At 41.5% G+C, this 23213-nt stretch overlaps 1 protein-coding gene across 1 annotated transcript in view; it reads right to left on the bottom strand.

The window, feature by feature from the left end:
* LOC311226155 (regulator of chromosome condensation-like) overlaps positions 1 to 20695 on the bottom strand; it is a gene marked incomplete at its 5' end in the record, with an annotated part of 49342 nt that extends 28647 nt beyond the window's left edge. Inside the window, 4 exon segments of the mRNA XM_084311528.1 lie at positions 2977 to 3164; positions 9662 to 9738; positions 20094 to 20215; positions 20360 to 20695. Coding sequence (XP_084167654.1) covers positions 2977 to 3164; positions 9662 to 9738; positions 20094 to 20215; positions 20360 to 20695 — 723 coding nt within the window.
* Between the last annotated feature and the right edge of the window lie 2518 nt (positions 20696 to 23213).

Genomic DNA, 23213 nt, shown 5'->3' with positions numbered 1-23213 from the left:
TCCCCGCCAGCCACATTGACAAGTACCAGCGCTTATACATTACTGGCAAATGTCTTGTTGCACTTGTGGCAACGAGCATTGTCAGCATCGACTTTAGTAAAATAGACCCAGACTTTTGAACATTTCGTTCTCTCCGCCATTATGAGAGCAGAGCTGTCTGTACCGAGTCGGCAGCGCAGCACCCGTGTGAGTGAGTTGTGTGTGTGTGTGTGTGTGTGTGTGTGTGTGTGAGTGAGTGAGTGAGTGAGTGTGTGTGTGAGGGAGCCCGCTCGCAGGCAGAGACAGGAGAGATAATAGACAACGGCCAACAAGATTAGTTTGCGACGTTTAAATTCCTCAAAAAAAAACTCCATAATTTCTCGAGTACCGATAGCAGTACCGATGACGTCGGAGCTTATAAATAAAAAAAAAAAAAAAAATATATATATATATATATATATACATACAGTTAAAAGAAATATTATAATACAATAAATATCGGTTATCGGTATCGGCTTGAGGAGCATAAAGATATCGGTATCGGTATCGGTGTCAAAAAATCAATATCGTGCATCCCTAATTCCTTTATGCCCACATCGCCCGAAATGAACGTTATGTTAGCGTAAGCTAACAAGCTAATCCTGATCAGCGGCAGAGCCATAGAGAACAGCAGACAGTGTGGACTGGGGAAAGGGAAATGGGGGGGGGAGGGGGCACTCTCCCTTTCTCTGTGTGTGTGCGTGCGTTTGGAAAGACGATGACGTCACTAGTCAGGACTCAGGAGAGGAGTATATTGTAGTAAACTGAGGATTACTGAGGATGCACAGATAATGTTGATATTCAAATATAAAAAGGTTTTGAGAGGAGTGGAAGTTTGAAGACAGACTAGACTACAATATGATGCGGGGGTGGTGAGTTGAAACAGTGTGTGTCCCCGACCCCACTTCTATGTTTCAATAAATTATTTGCATTTAAAACTATTAACGCTGACTCATTCCTTCAGTCCACTCAAAATTATGCTAAAATTCCTTATGTTGTTTATGATATTAATTGAAAATAGCATATGAGAGTATTATATAGTAATAATAACACATGGCGATATACTAAAAAGCTATTTAAAATTTTTGGCTAGTAAAAAATCTGCCTGGCTGGTAGTTTTTAAAATCTACGAGCCAAATGGCTGGTAAGTCAAAAAGTTAATTTTGTTCCCTGTCTGCAAGGCTTCAATACTGCCACCTGGTGGATGATCGGCGAGTTGCCAAACGGAAATGGCCGGTTGGATATCGGTGAGTCTCCTAAATACGTCCGGCCACTCGCATATCGTTGCGGGACTGTAGACACACGCCATGGATATGGATCGCTGCCATAACTCAATAATCGACATGATTTGGGCTGTTTATTATTATTATACAAACCGGAAATGGATCGACTCGATCCCCATCAAATAACTGGGATATTTTTGCTCCAGTATCATCGCCCAATGGTAAGAGGCTGCCGTGACTTTCAGCGTGAGTGTTTATTATTATCCATGCAAACTGCTCTGATCTATATATCACCCATACCACATAAAGCATTCAACGACGATCACAGAATTATAAACGACCCCCCCCCCCCCCCCCCTCCGTTCACCCACGCATGATCAGTCATAACGTAAACATAACATAAAGTAATGTATATGCATTTATGCCTATATCTCACGTTCTAGGAATTACTGCAGAAAACGATAAAAACATATTTATAGTCTAGACGGTATTTTCGTATGAATGGAAAAGTAAAACGTTCCTACATCCTGAACGATAGATAATCTATGTTGAATGGGCCATAGTAATGTCAATTTAGCAATACAATTAAAAAATTTATAGCCCTGCAAAGAAGGTGAACATCTCCATAGACTTACAGTGCTGGCAGAGAATGGTATAAGATGATCAAACTCCGTGGCAGTTAATGTGTTAAGGTAATGATTCGATCTACTTTTGGGGGGGGGGGGGGGCGTGCACATGTAGAAACTGTTGTAATTCCTCGTTCACCTGATTTGAATGAAAATACCCTACGAGTAATTTTCTGTTTGTTGGGACAGGGCTGATTATGTGTCCATCTCAGTGTCCCGTTTTGACGGACAGAAAGTTTGGGAGGATGAACTTTTGAAAACGGACACACAATCGGTACTTTTATTGGTATCAGATAAAGTTACTGGGATATCGGTATCAGATCAAGTTGCCGGGATATCGGTATCAGATAGTTACTGAGATATCGGTATCAGATCAAGTTACCGGGATATCGGTATCAGATAAAGTTACTGAGATATCGGTATCAGATAAAGTTACTGAGATATCGGTATCAGATCAAGTTACTGGGATATCGGTATCAGATCATTTCCCCCCAGATACTAAAATCTGATGCCAAGAAACGCATCCAACGAGCCAGACATCAAAGCAAAGTGACTTGCTTTGTAAAACAGTTCATTGAGAAGGTAATGGATCGATCTACTTTTGGGAGGGGGGGGCACATGTAGAAACTGTTTAACTGTGTAATTCCTACATGGCTCACCTGATTTGAATGAAAATACCCTCAACTTAAAGCTGAATGTCTTAAAGCACATCTTGATTGTTTCATTCCAAGTCAATTGTGGTGGTGTACAGAGACAGAATTCTGAAAATGTCAAAATATTTATGGGCCCGACTGTATGTGTAAATAATATATATATATATATATATATATATATATATATATATATATATATATATATATATATATATATATATATATATAAATTAAGGCTGAGACGATATGCCATTTGGAAGAATCGATAAATCGGGACAAAATCATCAATGAATATCGATTTTTTTTCAATTATAAATTATAAAATAATGTACACATGGACAAAAAAAAACTTGAAATTTATCGATTTCACACAGTTATCGATAAATCAATAAGTGGTCTCAGCCTTAATATAAATATCTCACACACGTAGTACATAATATAGTATACAGTACTCACAGTGCCAGAGTGGCTGAGGCAGACCGTGTGCATGCCCCCAGCCGCCACCTGGACGATGCTCTCCGGAAGAGTCACAAGGGCTGGCTTCTTGCGCTCCATGATGTTGTCCCCCAGACCCAGCTGGCCGACCTCGCCCTGGCCCAGCACCAGGACCTGATACGGCTCCTTCCCGTGGCTGCTGTGAGATACTGGGGGGGGGGGGGGGGGGTGGGGGGGGCACACAAGAGAAACGGCTGAACAACATCCTTCCAAAACACACCAAAAGGAGCTAAAGGTTGGGATGACGGCATGACGCTCCAGCTACATCGATCCGTTGTCGCTAGGGGTGTAAATGTTCACCCCACAACGATTCGATTACGACTCTTCAGGCAACGATTCAATGCATCATGAAATCTCTTCATTTGACCACGATTGGATACATTTTCGATCAGTTAATTCCGCAATTTTTTTTTTACACAAATGTGGCTGGGGGAACTGATTCACTCAGCATGAATAGCCTATAGGTCAAATGGCATCCAATATAATAAAAAAAAAGTCAACCAACGAACTAGATTCTTGTACCGGATCTCCTCTCTGGTAAACAAGAGTACCCTGAAGACTCTGGCAGGAGCACTCAGTCAAGGGTACTACGACTATGCTTGCACCTCATGGTACCAAAGCACCTCAAAAGGCGCTGAAAACAAAATTACAAACATCTCAAAACAAACTGGTCAGACTACTGCTTGACCTGACTCCTAGAACCCACCTCACCCCTGCCCACTTTGACAACCTAGGATGGCTTAGAGTAGACGACAGAGTACAACAACTTGCAATGGGCCTGGTCTACAAGATACACTACACGACTAAGGTACCCATGTACATGTCAAAATACTTCCCAAAGGTCAGTGAATACCACGACACCAGAGGGAGCTCCACAAATCATGTTAAACCCAGGTTCGGCTCAAACAAGGGACTAAACACGTTTCGCAATTATGCCACATCAATGTGGAACGCCCTACCCACAGCTGTAAAGGAATGTGAATCACTACTCACTTTTAAAACCACTCTCAAGGAGCACCTACGGCAGGGCTCTACGCTAACCTTTTTCCCCAAGGAGCACATGTGCTCCTAAATGAACAACTTTAGGAGCACAGTGAAAATATTTCAAGTAACAGTTTATTATTTCTTTCAAAAATAAATGTATATTTGTACTGTGCATGTGCAAACGGGAACGGGACACGCATCTGTGCAATAGCACATACCACCAAAGTCACTGGCCCACTGTGTGCGTGTGTGTGTATCTGCGTGTGCAAATGGGAATGGGACACAGACTTGAACTATTAAGTGATTAATGCCTACTGTGGCAAAGTTGTAGCCAACAACTAGGCCTAATAAAAAAGCCAGTGACATTGAACAAAAAGGAGACACTGGCATTACCACCACATCAGTAGAGGGGACTGTAAGGTGCCTTTTCGGTATACTACCTTTGCTAAAACTGTGTTCTCTGTTAAAGGTGGTAACTACTGGAATAGCCTACCAGTTGTGATTAGAGAGTGCCCCACATACTCCATGTTCAAGACTCATCTTAAACTGCATTTTAAGGCAAACCAGAACTGTGATCATTTTTAATCCGATTTAGTTTATGTAACTTGTTTCTTGTTTTTAATCATTGATTGTCACAATACTTTTACCCTAAGCAGGCTATTTATTTATTGAACGAGTTTTGCCGTCTCCTGGTGTAAATTAGCTCTTGCTACAACCCTGCATGTTTACATTTTGTATGTTGTACTCGATGTTCATTAACATGTGCTGTCCCTATCAAATAAACTATCAAATCAAACTACTGCTACAAAAGTAACAGTCACTTAACTTTAGCTTTTGCCCCTTTTATGCATACAATGCCTATGTTTTGGCTAGTGTTGCTCTTCTAGAAAAAGAATCCTTTCAGGGTTGCCTATTGAAATACTGTACACCTCCAGTACAGAAACATTGTTTATGAGTTTGCGTTCTGCCAATTACGTCACACCGCTTGCACTCCGGTGCTGCACCTCTGCGGTTGTTAACGCTAGCAAGTTAGCACACACACAGATACACACACGCACAGTGGGCCAGTGACTTTGGTGTAGGGGTGTAACAATGCATCGCAATGCATCGATCCTAAGGGGAAAATTCAACTGCATCGATTTGAAAATGTTAGAATCGATTATCGCAATTTGAATGTGTACACAGTGTTATGTTATTATCATGTCCGTTACAGTCAACACAACGACATACGCTACTGCATCAACGTTATGATTAACAAAGCAAGGCATTCGTTTTGTTGCATTAACGTTATATTACTATTGCTATCGATAAATCTAGGTGTTCTAAAATCTATTGCTATTGGTAAGACTAGAATAAGTTACTGTCTCGGAAAAGCCTCGCATAGCGCAATGGCCGACTTTCAGGAAGTAAACAAGCTAAATGAGAGCTTCCGATTGGTCATTTCCTTTATTTCCCTTGAAACCAGTCACGTCACTCTACTGTGATTGGACCGTTGGCTTGAGTGCAATGTGGGACTTGTAGTTTAACGATTTATTAGCGGAGAAAATGAAAAAAGCACGACTGAGGCTGTAATCTTCACTCGCACACCGTGCAAGTAATTGATTTTTCCAGTTTGCACACATATTTCTAGGGGCATATGCGAGCAATATGGTCGCACTGTAGAGCCCTGTATGGGAGACTGCAATTCAAAACTGGCCCCTGTAAATGTCCTAACCCAACCCCCTCCAATGTACAGTAAATGTCCTAACCCAATACTACACGAGACCCTCTTCTTGGGACCAAGTAAGGTTTCGTTCCAGGCCAAGCATATAAAGCTGATGATAAAAGTTGATTAATTTAACCTGGACACTCGAAATGGATAGGTCTGTTGTCAGAAGCGGCGCGTCACATGCGTGTGTTCCAAATGCTGGCAAGAGAAAGGCAGAATTTAGTAGTAGCGATACCAGAACTACTATGAAACGGAGTAAAAGAAGTTATGATCCTAAATACTTGGCATATGGATTTACTTGGACTGGCCAAGAAGATGACCCGAGACCACAGTGCGTTTTGTGTTACGAGATCCTTTCTAACGAGAGCTTTAAACCAAGTAAATTAAAGCGGCACTTGGAAACTAAGCATCCTGCATTTAAAACGGTGATTTGAAGCCCATCATCTGTAGCCACATAGAAGGGCTCATTGATCAATTTTGGAATTATTTCCCAGAAAGAAAGAGCACGGACAATTTGAACAACTGGATCCAAGATCTGTTCATTGCACATGGCGCTCGCAACATGCCTCCCTCTGTCTGAGCAGGAGGCGTTGATCAATCTTTCACATGACGAGCTACTGAAAGTCAAGTTCACTGGACAGGCCCTAGCAAAGTTTTGGATATCAGTCCGGAACGACTACCCAGTGCTGTGTAATGCTGCGCTGAGAAAGCTTGTCCCGTTTGCATCAACATACCTCTGTGAAGCGGGATTCTCGCTATTTAATAAAAAATAAATGCAGATCTCGCCTCAGAGTAGAAGCGGATCTGCGCCTCTTTCTCAGCACAACGCAGCCACGTATCATGGAACTATGTTCAAATGTACAAGCACACCCTTCCCATTAACCCTTTCACTGCCACACGACAGAAGGTTAGCCCTTTACTATCGCACAACCGACGGCGATGCTCCATCATTAGCTCCGCAATTGTCACAGTGAAAGTTAACCGGCTGTCGTGTGGCAGTGAAAGGGTTAAGTCTCGTTTTTGTTTATTCTTGAAAAGCGCATGTGAACGCATAAATGGCTAAATATGCCTTGATCGTTTTATAAATGTGTATACAGAAACAATTCTGTTTGATAATATTCATTAATTTCATTAATAACATTCTTGTCATTCTCGTAATTCCTACACTACACCGTTACAATTAGGGGTGTAATGGTACGCGGATACGTACTGTACCGCGTCAATGTTGTCCTCCGGTACAGTACGGGCTGTGCACCGTACGATTGCAACGGTGCGGAACCTTTTTTTGCGGAACTTAAATTCCCCCGGCCCCACGTAATTTATCAACAACACTGCGGTCTGCTGTGAGCATTATAAAACAAACGTATGTTTAACCGACCGTGAATTAAAGTGTCAATGCTGTTTGTCATTTTAACAGCAGATACTTTCTTAAATGCCATCCTCCCGACATAGCGGTGTTGACGGGGAGCTCTGATGGGTTCGCTTGGTGGTGTTATTAGCATTGAACAGCTAACCGAAAGCTAGCATTAACTAACGTTAAAGGTTTAGCCATAACGTTACCTTGGCTAAAGTTGGGGCTATTCATAATACAGCAATAATGGCTGCAGACCTGCAAGCAAAGTACAGCAAGTTGGCAAAGGAGTATTCCAACGTAAATCACATTTTCACCAGTAAAGTTAGTCTTTCCATCTCCCGGTAGCTCATGCTAGCTAACCTAGCTCACGTCGTCGTCACTAGTGATCGACCACGTCGCGTACACAATTAATGACATGTTGCGGACAGCCATATCGGTGACAATGTTTAGCTTTTAGTGCCAAATGATAAGAGTCTGAGGCGGAGTCTCAAAAGAGAATGTTGAATATTTATTGTGCAAAAATCACAACAGATCCTCTGTGCTACTTCAACGGCGCCTCAGCCTTCTGGAAGCAAGTGCAGCAACAAATAATGTCCGTGTGGATCATTGGAGTAGGGTATATCTGCAGTGCTGCAGCCCCATACGCATTGTATAGATTTGTATTAGTATCATTAATCAATCACCTGTTGTTGAATAAATACCATTAATTTCTAGTTATTACTAAAAAACAGTATATATAAAACAGTAGCTGTATAAAAAGAAATATATATATATATAATTTATATATATTTTCTTTTAATTTTTTTTTAATGTATGCACTGGTATCGCATATGCCATATAATATTTTCTGTCATGTGCATATTGAATGGGTATTATTAATCTACTAATACTAGCCGAGAGTAGGTCAAATTTGGGCTGGTAGCTCTCGGCTAGGTGGCAAATTAAAAAGTAGATCTTGGTTAAAAAAAGGTTGGGCACCCCTGGTCTACATGCTGCCCCACTGGTAGTCTACACCAGTGGTGCCCAACCAGTCGATCGCGATCGACAGGTAGATCGCGGGCTGATTTCAAGTAGATCTTGATTAATAAAATTTGATTATTAAATTTTTTTTTTTTTTTTTTTTGCTAAATCAACTCTTCCTCTCCTTGTTAACTACAACAAGCAATGCTGTTTGTTATTTAAGATGAGGTCGGACTCGGCACTGACAGATTTGTGTTCATTATGCTGCTTTTATAAAGCCTCAAATGACGGCTTACAATATACAATTTTGGCTGGTAGCTCTCGGGCTAGGTGGTAAATAAAAAAGTAGATCTTGGTTCAAAAAAGGTTGGCCACCCCTGGTCTACACCCTCCCCAGACCGACAGTGGGGCAGCATGTGATAGTGTACACCGTGCCCAGACCAACAGTAGGACAATGCACGCAATGACCAGGAAGGGAATTGGCATAACTGGGCTGTTTGTGTTTTCCTTCGGTCATGGCGTGCTTTATCGGGGGGTGCGTCTTGGATGGCGATGTGGTAGGGATGTATGTGTGGGTGTTTTGGGGGGACTGACTGTTCCGGGGGGGGTTCACATGCCTTCGAGCGACATTGTACTTATTTTATGCCATTATTAAGTCTGCACGTTTACATTGCACTACTTTTATTGTCTTTTATACCTACCGTAATTCCTCTAATAGTAACCCCGGCTTATATTTGTTTCAACTGTAGCGGATACCAGGCTTGTATTAGGAGGAGGCCTGTATAAGAGAGAGGCCTATATTTCTAATTTTCAAACAGATCATAATGAATAAATCAACATTTTGTGTCAGTTTGAATCCAGTAAAGTACTGGGTTCATTTATTATTATTGAAACCAAGCAAGTACTGTATGAAATATGGTAATAAACAGTGCAATTACAGGTGGTCAAAAAAAGTTAAATAAAGTAAAATAGTGCAATCACAATACTGGTATAATAATAATAATAATAATAATAATAATAATAATAATAATAATAATAATAATAATAATAATAATAATAATAATAATAATAATAATAATAATAATAATAATAATAATAATAATAATAATAATAATAATAACTTCGTTTTATACAATTCTGAGGTAGGCTTACTCTCTTGGTAAACATTAACACCATACCATTATATGGTATTTACTGCACAGCCAGGCCAGCATATAACAACAATAACTCTAATATACATGAAACCCGGCTTGTATTAGGAGGCCGGCTTATAATTGCTTAGCTCAACAGCGCACCCGGTCATTAATAGAGACCCGGTTTTTAATTGAATACCGGTTACTATTAGAGGAATTACGGTATTCTTATGTCTGCAATTTATGCATTGTTTTTTTTATTCTGTATGCTGATTTTATGCCTATGCTGATTTTATACTATATATATTGTTATATTGTAGAAATGTGCGCATTGAAATGTCTGTAAAGTCTTGACGACATTGAAAATTAGGGTGACCGCAATTGTCTTTGAGTATAAATTAAGGTTGATGATGATGATGACTAAATAGGGGGATGAGGCAAAAAATTATTAAGAAATGTCCAGCCCAATGTTGAAAGCAAACCTAGGGCCTGTGGTCTGGTACATACCTTTCACCTTCTTTGCATCCTGAACATCCTCCAACCTGCTCGGTCTCTTGCTGGGGTTCTTCCTGGCTGGGTTCTTTCTGGGAGACATGACAGAAACGGACCTGAAAAAAAGATAAGAGATTTTATTTTTCATATTTAAAGTTTTTATTTTTCCCAAGCAAGACAATACAAACATGACAAGACAAACTAAGACAAATTATTAGGGATGCCCCGATCGATCGGCCAGCAATCGGTATCGGCCGATATTCAGTATAAATATGAGATCGGTGATCTGTGATAATGCTTTATTTTCGCCGATCGTCAAAACCGATCGAAAAACATGATCCGATTCTTAGCAGAGATCTCACTGCAGACTTCTCTCTCAGACACACAGCTGCCTGCAGCGTACGGACTCCTCCTCCCCAGCCCCTCCCGCACTCGTGTAAACAAGAGGCTATGCCTCGCAGTGTGCTATAGTCTGGTGCATGCGACGTGAGCTAACGTTGGCTACCTACCGTAGTACCGAGCTAACGTTACTGTTTAAAACTAAATGACCCAGTGACTACATGAGGCATTGTCTAACGTTATCTAGCTGGCTAGCTACTGATAAACAAATGCTCCAGCAATAGTCGAGTGCATGATAAGTTACCTCTGTTGACTCGGTAGCTCACGTTAGCTCTAAACTAAATAGTTCACCGAGGCGTTGTCTTAACGTTATCTAGCCGGCTAGCAGTAGCTACAGATAGCTCCTGATATCAATGTCTTATAACATTGATTCGATGTGTATTCGAGCTGAGGGCACGCTGAATGTGATTTACACCAATAGGGTCCAGCTGCAGCACCGGAGAATCCTGGCCGTAGCTGGAGGCTACTCGAGTACACACAGACAGTGGAGCCGTTTGCAGATAGCGAGCATTTTGACTTGTTGCGTGGTGGCGTTGTCTTGCAGATAATACAACTACAAGTACAAGTCTAATTATATAATATATATATTTTATAAAAAAATAATAATAATAAATATAAAATAATTTTTTTTTTTTTTCATTTATCAAAAACGATCGGTATCGGATCGGTATCGGCCGATATGGCTCAAGACGATCGGTGATCGGTGGCAAAAAACGTGATCGGGGCATCCCTACAAATTATAATAACAAGGGGGTGAGGGGGGGGGGGTTGCAGAGTGTTAAAGGTTCAGTAGTACACAAACATATTCAAGATAGTGATCTAATAAAGTTCCAGGGACCTTGAAGGCCATCGGGCCTATCAGGCCATGGTTACACTGGGGTTTTTGTTTTTGTTGCTGAATGATTACGTTTGCTGCCTCTTTGAACTGCTGCGGTCAGGCAAGCGATACCGGACTCTTAAGGCGAGCACAGAAAGACTCAGAATAAGCTTCTATCCCCAGGCCATCAGGCTGCTCAACGAACAATAAACACTATGCAACAACCATCAAATGCACACAGCACACACACCCACACACTTAAACAACACACTGCAGCACCCACTCTCCACACTTTAGATCACCTAAACACTTTATATTTATTGGTAAAGGATTTGCACTACAACTCGTACACCTTACTGTAAATTGTACCTAAATTGTACCTCATCCCATTTCTGCACTATATAGTATTGTATATCAGTACATTGCATAGTATATTGTATGGTAACTCAGTTACTTCTATTCTGCATCGAACATTGTACATATGTCTATACTGAACACTGACCTTTTTTTACTTCTATTTTACATGCTATACTATTTTATTTCATACTTATCTTGTCTAGCACAGTCTCTGGAGCGTAACAGTAAGAAGCATTTTGTATAAAAGTATTCTGTACTTCTGTATGACAACTATTAAAGAAACTTGAACTTGAAACGAGTTAAAAAGAAACACCGTTTTGGCAGGATAACGCTGAAATTGTGTTTCCGTTTTGGATACTCGCCAAAACTCACCGACAACGTGCAGGGAGCGAAATTAACTTTGACTCACCGGCCAGTGGCGGGTAGATGGGAAGAATCTACCCGCCAAGCATATTTCTTACCTGCCAAATTTTTTTTGATTAAAAAAAAAATATATATATATTTTATATAAAAAAAAAATTTAAATAAAATGTATATTATATAATCATACTTGTAGTTGTATTATCTGCGAGACATCGCCACCACGCAATAAGTCAAAATGCTCGCTATCTGCAAACAGCTCCACTGTCTGTGTGTATACTTGAGTAGCCTCCAGCTCCAGCAAGGATTCTCCGGCCCTGCAGCTAGACCCTATATTCAGCTAGACCCTACATTCAGCATGCAAGGATTCTCCGGCGATGCAGCTGGACCCTATTGGTATAGCGTTACGGTTCTTTTGTCAAATCACATTCAACATGCCCTCAGCTAGAATACGCATTCAATCAATGTTATAAGACATTGATATCAGGAGCTATCTGTAGCTACTGCTAGCCCGGTAGATAACGTTAAGACAATTTAGTTTACTGGGACAGATAGATCTAATGTGAGCTAGCTAACGAGGGAACGGAGGTATTATGCACTCGAGTCGACTATTGCTGGAGCATTTGTTGATATCAGCAGCTATCAGTAGCTAGCCAGCTAGATACCGTTAGACAATGCCTCGTCATGTATTAAACTAAAAGTGAATAGTTGACTGGGTCATTGTTTAAACAGTAACGGTAGCTCATGGAGGTCCGATATAGACTAGAGCAGACTGCCCGCATATCGCAATGGTGGCGTTTCAGGAAGTAAACAAGCCAAATGAGAGCTTCCGATTGGTCATTTGCTTTCTTTCTCATGAAACCAGTCACGTCACTCTACTGTGATTGGACCGTTGACTTGAGTGCAATGTGGGACTTGTAGTTTTTTAACGATCTCGCGGCGGAGAAAAAAAAGACGAGAGAGGCTATAATCTGTACTCGCACAATCAAAATAAGAGTATCGTTATGAACTACACGTCTACACGCCACACGGCGGGCAGCCCTCTAAGTGTCAAGCGCCAAAGGTAAAAACTGAGCGCCCCTGGCGGGCGGCAGGCTTTAGTTTCGGTCCATGGCCATGTAATCTGTGCGAGCCGGATACGGAGCCGGTGTTGCTCAACGCCCATGCGCAGTAGAGACCCGCACGGTTATTTCCAGTGTTTACAGCAGAGCTCCGGTTGCCTTTCGAATAGACGCGTCCCAAATAACTGCAGCTACCATGTGTTGTCAAGTTATTGTTATAAGGAGCCCAGTCCAAGCTACAACAATCTGCATTCCCTTAACAATTGTTTGTATTGAGCCGTATTGTATTGTACTAGGGATGCACCAATATGAAAATTTGCCACAGATACCAATTGTTCAACTAACACAATCGGCCGATACCGATATTTGTGGCAATTTTTTTTTTATTAAAAAAAAAGAAAATTGTAATATTTTTTTTTTGCAATATATATATATATATTTTATGAAACTACTGTATATTTGTGTTACAAATTGTGCTCACCGATATGAACATAGGCCTCTTTACTTACTTAAAAAAAGGAAACATCAAGAAATAGCACATCTCTCTCCCAGTATGTTCTGCAGGGCTGCAGCTAGATACTAGTTCTCCCAACATGGTCTACCTGCTGGGCTGCAGCTAGATACTATTGTCTCAACCAATGCAATTTTGATTGACAGTCGATTCTGCCAATTACGTCACACACCGCTTGCACCCGCCTCTGCTGTTACCACCAATCGGCAAGCGCGTATACATTTTTACTCCGGCTTTTGTCGGCCATTGATTTTGACGAGAGCTTTTCTACAACAACAACAATGGCGGCGCGGCTGACGTTTAGCTTTTAGCTCTGCAGGATGACTTAAATGAGGCATAATGATTTTACTGCAACTAATGTTATAATAAAGCAAAGCCTTTCTATACATGCGTCTGATTGAAAACGTTATTAACAGATTGCAGAATGGGTAAAACTCAGGGCTCTGTGAGCAACGGAAGGAACTGAGCTAGTATGAACGCTTGCTACGTTCGGGTAAATAATATGCCATTGCTGATGTTATTGAACGTGTAACACTAACTATATAACGTTAATGCCACAAAACGAATGCCTTGTTAATCATAAGTAGTAACTTTGATGCAGTAGCTTGTGTGTGTGGTAGGGCTGGGCGATATGACGATATTATATAAATATCGGGTACAGTTCATTAACGATACACTTTTTAAACGTATCGTGGATATCGTGATGTTTTGCCCAAGAGGATTGTGTCGCGTCAATCTGGTCCACACGTTGAAACTTTTTGAACAGTGCCGCCCCACAAACACACTACTGCATCAAAGTTACTACTTATGATAACAAAGGCATTCGTTTTGTGGCATTAATATCATCGTATTTACATAGCAACGTCCGAGGTCGACCTAGATATAGCAAATTAGCAAGCATTAGTCGTTCATATCTCAGCCCGTGCTGACTCAGTTGTGCCCATTCTGCGGTCTGTTAATAAAGTTTTCAATCAGACAGATGTATGGAAAGGCTTTTATTATAACATCCGTTGCAGTAAAATCATTATGCCTCCAGTCGTTTAGTCATACTGCGGAGCTAAAAGCTAAACGTCAGCCGCGGGGAGCTACCGCTACCATTGTTGTTGTCATTGAGCTCTCCAATGGCGGAAGTAAAAAAAATTATACGCGCTTGCCGATTGGTGCTAAGAACAGCAGGGCGGGTGCAAGCGGTGTGACGTAATTGGCAGACTCGACTGTCAATCAAAATGATTCTGTTTTCCGTCTGAATGAATGAAAACGTTATTAACAGATTGCAGCATGGGTACAATACAGTACAGCTCAATACAACAACAGTGGACTGGAGGATGCAGACCAGAGAAAGACTTTCGTCTTGTTTACATCAGGGTCCCCCATTTTCAATTCATCATATTTCATATCTAAATCATATAATATCTCATTGCTAAATATATGCAATATATAATCTAATAATCCAATAATCTAAATCTAATATATAATATAAAAATGCTAAATGCATGGGTATTTTATTTTGTCTTTAATGTTAGCTTGCAAACTCAAATACTGTCTTGGTAAGCCTCATAATGAATTGTTGGGGAAAAAAAGAAAAACATTGTGATGATGCGTATCGTGTATCGCCGAAAGGTCAGAAAATATCGTGATATCATATTTAGGCTATATCGCCCAGCCCTAGTGTGTGGGGGGGACTGGGGACGGCGTTGTGCAGGTCGCAAGTGAACTTTTTTTTGTCTTGACGCTACACAAATTGATGGATATTTATCGGCTACTGCCATCGGCACATTCGAGCTTATCGGCCGATACAGATACCCGACCGATACATCGGTGCACCCCTATATTGTACCCATTCTGCAATCTGTTAAATAAAGTTTACATCCATTCATTCTGCTAGCATTAACCCTGTTAGTTGTTATAAGGAGCCCAGTCCAAGCTACAACAGTCTGCATACCCTTAACAATTGTGTGTATTTAGCCGTATTGTACCCATTCTGCAATCTGTTAAATAAAGTTTACATCCATTCATTCTGCTAGCATTAACGTTACCAAGCTGCTAGCCACAATGCTATACTGTTGTACTGGCATATTCCATTCACGTTAGCATGTAGCTAACAACATCAGAGATCTTTTTGAGAGACTAAACTATCCGCTCTTGGTGGTCAATTGTGTTGATGTTACTTTTGTTTCATCAACAAATGAGGCAGAAGACAGTGAATGTATCCATTTTGTTTATTGCACTTTCTTTGCTGAAAAATAAATCCTACATTGTAGGGCTGGGCGATATGGAAAAAAAATCATATCGCGATAACGATATGATAATGTTATCATATTTCTCGATATCGATAATTATCTAATTGTTATAAGTATTAAAAATAAAAATAAAAAATTTAACAACAGATTTATGTTTATTTTGCAGCAATTCTTTGTCATTGCCGCCATCTTTAGTGTTACATCCCCTCACACTCCAGTTCTCAGGCTGCAGCTGGTTTAAAAGCTAAAGTAAACTGGCTTCTCTGCTGGCTGTGGCTCCAGGGGAGTTGAACAGTTCTGGCTCTGCTAGTTTATTTTCGATCTTTTGGCGCTTTTTTGGTGGACAAACAACCGCACATGTGCACCGTGACTGGAGTCTAGTTCTGCTAGCACACATAGCCTACTGTGTACAGACGGGTTCAAACTGTATTTTAAATTAGAAAGCAAACAAAATAAATGGACAAGAGAAAAATAAATCTCAATTTGGTCAGTATTGTCATTTGGACAAGCAAAGCCATTACTTTAAGTTGCAGGCAAGAAAGACAAGTCTGTCCACTGTCTCTGGTTTTAAAACTGCCCTGTTGCAGGTCAAAAAAATATATATATAAAAAAAAAACATTTGATTTTTTTTATTTCGATATCGATTATAAAAATATATCGCGATATTTATAGTTATCGTTATATCGCCTAGCCCTACTACATTGGCTAAATGGCTCCCGCGAGGCATTTAAAGATGGTGGTTTTTTTTTTTGGCAAGAAGTGTATTGGCACATTCAACTTCTGATTGGTTGAAATGCCTTCATGTTCGCCACCTACTGCCACCTACTGCTTTGGCATTGTACTACATCACTGTGCTCAGGAGGCAAAACCAATGTCTAACTTGCCTGCCATTACATTGCGTTCTGGAAAGCGAAACTGACCTTGAAAACGAAACGAAAATACCCCCGTGTGTAACCGCAGCCTCACTCTCTTGAAGAGATAGAGCAGCCTGTTCCATTGATAACAAGTCCATGAAGTCCTTGCGCCAGTTCTCCAAACTGAAACAGTTCGGTTTGCGTTCTTTCCAGTTCAATGAAATAATCCGTTTGGATGCTAGAAAAGCCAATGCTACAATATTTTTTTACATGTGGATATAAAAGAGATTTCGATACGTCTCCTCCTGTGAAAGCTGACAGTGAAGCCCGATATGGCGAAACGGCAGCTACAACCCATCAGTGCAAAATAGATGAATGCACAATAGCCTTGTAATAATAATCACAACACACGTTACTTACTCTCACAGTATAGTTTGAGTTAAAGTTACAAGTTGTTTTATTTGTCTACACATTATAGTGAAATGCTGTATGAGCCCCCTGAGATTGTGCTTCATAACATTACAGTACATAGGACTATAGATGGAAATGATAGCTTCTAGCTAAATCTAGTGCACCCATCCATTTGTTTAATGCAAATGATTGTCAGTACACACTGTCCTTTATAAACTAAATGTGCCTAAATTATGCATTACTACTATATTTCATCACAATATAATAGATATAGCTAGGCTACTGACATTGTCATAATGTCAGTAGTAGCTGTATCTATTGCCTACACTTGAAATGTGTATTTTTATTTTGTGCGCATTTTTATTTTGTCACAATATTATTTGAAAAATATTGTGTAAAATGTAACTGTATTTCTGAGTTGCAGCACTTAAAAACATTAAATGGACTGTTATATCTTATTCAATTGTGGAGATTTATTCATTCCCACTTATTAGACACTATTTCTGATGGTAAAATTAGCATAAAACGCTAAATACAGAATTCTGAAATATTAAAACGGAAAAAACAGAATTTGGAAAATAATCGAACGGATTTCATATGTCTCTAGCTCCACAGTACCTCTCACCCGGCTGCTCGACGCAAATGCATGATGGGAAACGACTTGCTATAGACCACCGTAACACTTCCGGGACTCTGAAATCAGGGAGGAGATTGCGGGGGGGTCAAATGAATGAATGTGGACGAGAGCCGTGATGTAAGTGGTTGCCGATACGGCTGTGGGGGTGCTAGAGACATGATCGAATAGACGTTTATGCGCCTCACTCTCCTGAACACGGCGTGACCCATAACTAATCGATCAGAACTAAATCGGCAGAGAAAAAGCCCATTTTAAAGCACCTATTCCGCATGGACATGCGCAGAGTGCCCATGGAGTCTGGACAACGCGAGATGACGCTCGAATGAATGTGGACTGTTCCATCAGAGGGGGGAGCTTCGATGGTCATGTAAGTGGCTACAGACCGCTGCACTTAAATATAAACATTAGTCTACCTGTAGACTCAATGAGGTAATTGTAGATGTCGCCATAAGACGCGTCTGGCCATTTAGTGGGATCATTTTCTCATTATCCTGTTCGGCTGAAAGGACATTGGCCACCGAAGCTCCCCCCTCTGATAGAACAGTCCACATTCATTCGAGCGTCATCTCGCGTCGTCCAGACTCCATGGGCACTCTGCGCATGTCCATGCGGAATAGGTGCTTTAAAATGGGCTTTTTCTCTGCCGATTTAGTTCTGATCGATTAGTTATGGGTCACGCCGTGTTCAGGAGAGCGAGGCGCATAAACGAACGTCTATTCGATCATGTCTCTAGCACCCCCACAGCCGTATCGGCAACCACTTCCATCACGGCTCTCGTCCACATCCATTCATTTGACCCCCCCCGCAATCTCCTCCCTGATTTCAATGTAACGCGGAAGTGTAGTGGTCTATCTCTGCGCAAAGCGCCTATTGGCTCAGAAAAGTTGTCACCACCAGCCACGCCCACAAGAGGAAGTTATGAGACGTTTGATTGATTGAAAACTTTATTACAGTACGGGTCCCGTCTACCCGTGTATCAGATATATTTATTATTATTGGATACAGGAGTTTGGGTACCAAGAGCTTCTTCAAATAAAGTTATCATCATGATAAACTTCAAGTTGCGTGTTGTGTGTGCGCGCGCTGTGGTGGCCAGGAGCACGCAACAAGATGGTATACACATTATGGTATATGAATAGTATATTCCAATAGCAGTATATGGTGTGCTGTACATTTGAATCTAATCTAATTTTGCACACGGCCATCGCATTATAATGAGCTGGACAGGTGTGTAATGTGTGTGGTGGTGACGTGAACGTGTATCTGCCATGCGAGACTAGACGAGAGGCTGTTGTCAAATCTGAAGTGTCCAACGTTCTGACTCCTCCCCCAGCTGCACTCGTCTACTTTCGAGGCGAGCCGAAATCAATCTCGAACACGCCTTTTGTTAATGCTGGCTCAGTGCTCACTTCAATCAACCTTCACATGCATCGCAAAAAAAATCATTGTTTTACCCGTTTGACCTGCTATGACACTTCTGTGAAAGGCCACGTTAGTTCAATTCACTATGAATTGAAAATGGGGGACCCTGATGTAAACAAGACGAAAGTCTTTCTCTGGTCTGCATCCCCTTAACAATTGTGTGTATTGAGCCGTACTGTATTGGACCCATTCTGTAATCTGTTAAATAAAGTTTATTCATTCATTCGGTGTATGGTTGGTTAGTGAATAATGAGACTGGCTAACCCCTGGACCTCGACAGCTGTGGGGGGTGGACTCATGTTCAGACCCCATGGCTGGCAACGTCTGTGGCAGCTGTGCCATGATTTCTGGCCAATACATTAGTGTGGAACACTGACGTTTCAATTCGGAATCACTTGGGCCAACAAGCTGCAAACTCACCCAATGGTGACCAATGTCAGCCACACTTACTAACCTAGCCAACAAGCTAGCTGGTCACTTCTTAGACAAGGCTGACTTTTCATACGGATGACCTCTCGCACCCCCCCCCCCCCCCCCCCACGCCACCTACCCAACCCCCTCCAATGTACAGTAAATGACCAAGTATGGTTGTCAATATTCCAATGTACAGTTTTGCTTGTACAGTTGTACAGTGTTCCCCACCCACCCACCTCTCCTACCCACCCACCCACCCAACCTCCTCCAATGTACAGTTTCTTCGTCAAATGTATATACTCTCTTTTTTTAAGACTCTTTTTGTATAACAAACAGTACTATATTTGTAAATCTGGTATGCCATAAATGTATAGATGTAGCAGTACTGTCTATCTATACATCATCATGAATGAATGAATGAAAACTTTATTTAACAGATTGCAGAATGGGTACAAATACAGTACGGCTCAATACATACAATTGTTAAGGGGATGCAGACCAGAGAAAGACGTTTGTCTTCATCAGGGTCCCCCATTTTCAATTAATATAGACATTTATGACATACACAACATACATGACATTGTATGTCATGTTATGATGAATTGAAAATGGGGGACCCTGATGTAAACAAGACGAAAGTCTCTCTGGTCTGCATCCCCTTGAGCCGTACTGTATTGTACCCATTCTGCAATCTGTCAATGAGATTTTCAATCAATCAATCAATCAATCAATCACACACTACCTAACTGGCTACTAGCTAGCAGCACACAACACAGCCCAGTAACAGCAGCTTGTGTTAGCAGTAATAATGCACGTCGCTCAAACAGAGCTGGCAAGAGATGAACTAGCCACGCCAAGTGTGCATCTCGACCGTAGACAACAACGCCAACGGGAAGTTATTAATTTACAAACGTTAGCCAAGGTTAATAATAACATTAACACGTTTCACACACATGATGCTTACTTCTTCTTGGGAGCTGCTTTGGGCTTGGCAGCCTTCTTCGCTGGAGCCTTTTTGGGAGCAACAGGCTTTTTCGCCTTCTTTGGGCTCTTGGCTACTACCTTCTTGGGACTCTTAGCTACTACCTTCTTGGGACTCTTGGATATTACCTTCTTTGGGCTCTTGGCTACTACCTTCTTGGGACTCTTGGCTACTACCTTCTTGGGACTCTTGGCTACTACCTTCTTGGGACTCTTGGCTACTACCTTCTTGGGACTCTTGGCTACTACCTTCTTGGGACTCTTGGCTTTAACCTCAGCCTTTATGTTGATCTTGAAAGAGCCGGAGGCTCCGGTACCTTTGACCTGGACCAGGGTCCCCTTCGTCACCAGACTCTTGATGGCAGTCTTCACACGAGTATTGTTCTTATCCACGTCGTAGCCACCGGCAGCCAGAGCCTTCTTTACGGCAGCAAGAGACACGCCGCTCCTCTCTTTGGAAGCAGACACTGCCTCGACGACCAAGTCACTGACGCTGGGACCTGCTTTCGTGGGTCTGGGAGCTGCCTTCTTCTTGGCAGCCTTAACCGGAGCGGCGGGAGCTGGAGCTGGGGAGACTTCTGCCATCTTCTCTCGTTCTCTGCTGCGAAACAAAAGCTGAAGTAACTAGGAGGAGTAGGAGCGTCAACAGACTGATAGTGTGGCCGAGGCGGGGGGCTGGTCTTAAACACTGCATGAGAGCCATGTAGACTCAACCAGCCCGGTCCTCCTCTGTGCTGTCAAAATGCTCTGTCGCTTGTGTTTTCTCTTCGCATAAAATAGTTAAAATACACAACTATGAATATTGCAGAAATCTAACGCCAAATGTCCCAGCTAGTAGACACATGTCCCGTCAGACTCACACTATTTGGAGATGCGTGGTTAATTTGTGGACGCTCCAAAACAATAATGTGTGCCGTCACCACTGTTGTGCAGCTACTTTTTTCTTGTATTTATCTCTTACAATTCTTTAGAGTAAATTAGAATCCGACAAAATCTCGTTTTCCAGCATTCCGAGCTACCTGACAAGGGACTGAAATAAAGATGAGTCATCTGGGGTGACGCGTTTTGTTTTAAATGGGTGACTTTTCGGTGTTGGTAAACACAGTCTTTTGTTGGTGGTGGCCTGTAGTGTGGGTGACCTCGACTTCGTTTGAGTAAGTGGAAGGTTTAATGTGGCCTATATATGGATAAAAAAACTGAAATTAGTCCTACCTTTATGAGTATGTACCGTATACAAGAAACATAGCTACATTTAGCTTTTTGTTTACAATACAGGCTTTAAGACACAACTGAAACAACACCTAACAGCCCTACGCCTGCACATTATGTACATGTAGACACACACATACCCATAGTTACCTTTATTTTTACTTTATTGTATTTTTAGTGACAGGAATATTAGTAGCCTATCAAATAGGTGGTAAGAGTATATGGTTTCTCACTGCTTGTGAATTGAGTGCATATTTAATATATAGTGTTATGTAATGTATATTGTACTATGTATGATTCCATTATGATTAGGAATGCGGTATCATGTAATATGTTTGATAGAAAGCATATTGTCACTTTCTGATTTTTAATTCCACTTGGTTGCTTGTCTGAACATGTCTTATCTGTAACATGTGTTATGTGTGGATCTCCTCTCTGGTAAACTCTGGATCTCCTCTCTGGTAAACAAGAATACCCTGAAGACTCTAGCAGGAGCACTCATTCAAGGGTACTACGACTATGCTTGCACCTCATGGTACCAAAGCACCTCAAAGGCACTAAAAAACAAATTACAAACATCTCAAAACAAGCTAGTCAGACTACTGCTTGACCTGACTCCTAGAACCCACCTCACCCCTGCCCACTTTGACAACCTAGGATGGCTTAGAGTAGACGACAGAGTACAGCAACTTGCAATGGGCCTGGTCTACAAGATACACTACGCGACCAAGGTACCCATGTACATGTCAAAATACTTCCCAAAGGTCAGTGAATACCACGATCACAACACCAGAGGGAGCTCCACAAATCATGTAAAACCCAGATTCGGCTCAAACAAGGGACTAAACACGTTTCGCAATTATGCCACATCAATGTGGAACGCCCTACCTAAAGCTGTAAAGGAATGTGAATCACTACCCACTTTCAAAAACACTCTAAAAAAACACCTACGTGAGACTGCAATTCGAAACTGGCCCCTACAAATGTCCTAACCTAGTTGTACAGTAAATGACCAAGTAAGGCTTTGTCAGTATTCCAATGTACAGTGTAAAAATGCGTGTGTGTCCCCTACCCAACCCCCCCCCCACCTCCAATGTACAGCCCTCACCCACCCACCCAACCCCACCCCACCCACCCAACCTCCTCCAATGTGCAGTTTCTATGCCAAATGTATATACACTCTTTTTCTGGACACTTTTGTATCACAAACAGTACTGTATTTGCAAATCTGATATGTCATAAATGTATAGATGTAGCAGTACTGTCTATCTGTATGTCATGTATGTCATATATGTTATGATGAATTGAAAATGGGGGACCCTGATGTAAACAAGACAAAAGTCTTTCTCTGGTCTGCATCCCCTTAACAATTGTATGTACTGAGCTGTACTGTACTGTACCCATTCTGCAATCTGTTAATAAACTTTTCAATCAATCAATCAATCAATGCTGCTACCAACACGACATGCAAATGACATGTCGTCAGCTTGTGACTGCAACTTGTTCCTGTTTGCGGACGACTCAGCCCTGCTGGTCTCTGACAAGAACAAGTTACAGGTTGAAAAAACCCTCAGCTCGGAACTTGGCAGAATCTGCATATGGCTCGCTGATAACAAACTATCATTACACATGGGCAAAACAGAGTCCATTCTCTTCGGTTCAAATAACAAACTCAGCAAGACCGACGGCTTCTCAGTTACAGTGGGTGACAATATTGTCACAAGGAAAGATGAAATTACCTACCTGGGTTCCATCCTAGAGGCTAATCTCTCCTGTGACAAAATGGCATCCAATGTAATAAAAAAAGTCAACCAACGAACTCGATTCTTGTACCGGATCTCCTCTCTGGTAAACAAGAATACCCTGAAGACTCTGGCAGGAGCACTCATTCAGG

This window comes from Notolepis coatsorum (genome assembly GCF_963971535.1).
Source record: "Notolepis coatsorum genome assembly, chromosome: 3".
Lineage (NCBI taxonomy): Eukaryota > Metazoa > Chordata > Actinopteri > Aulopiformes > Paralepididae > Notolepis > Notolepis coatsorum.
This window is presented reverse-complemented; position numbering and strand designations above follow the sequence as displayed.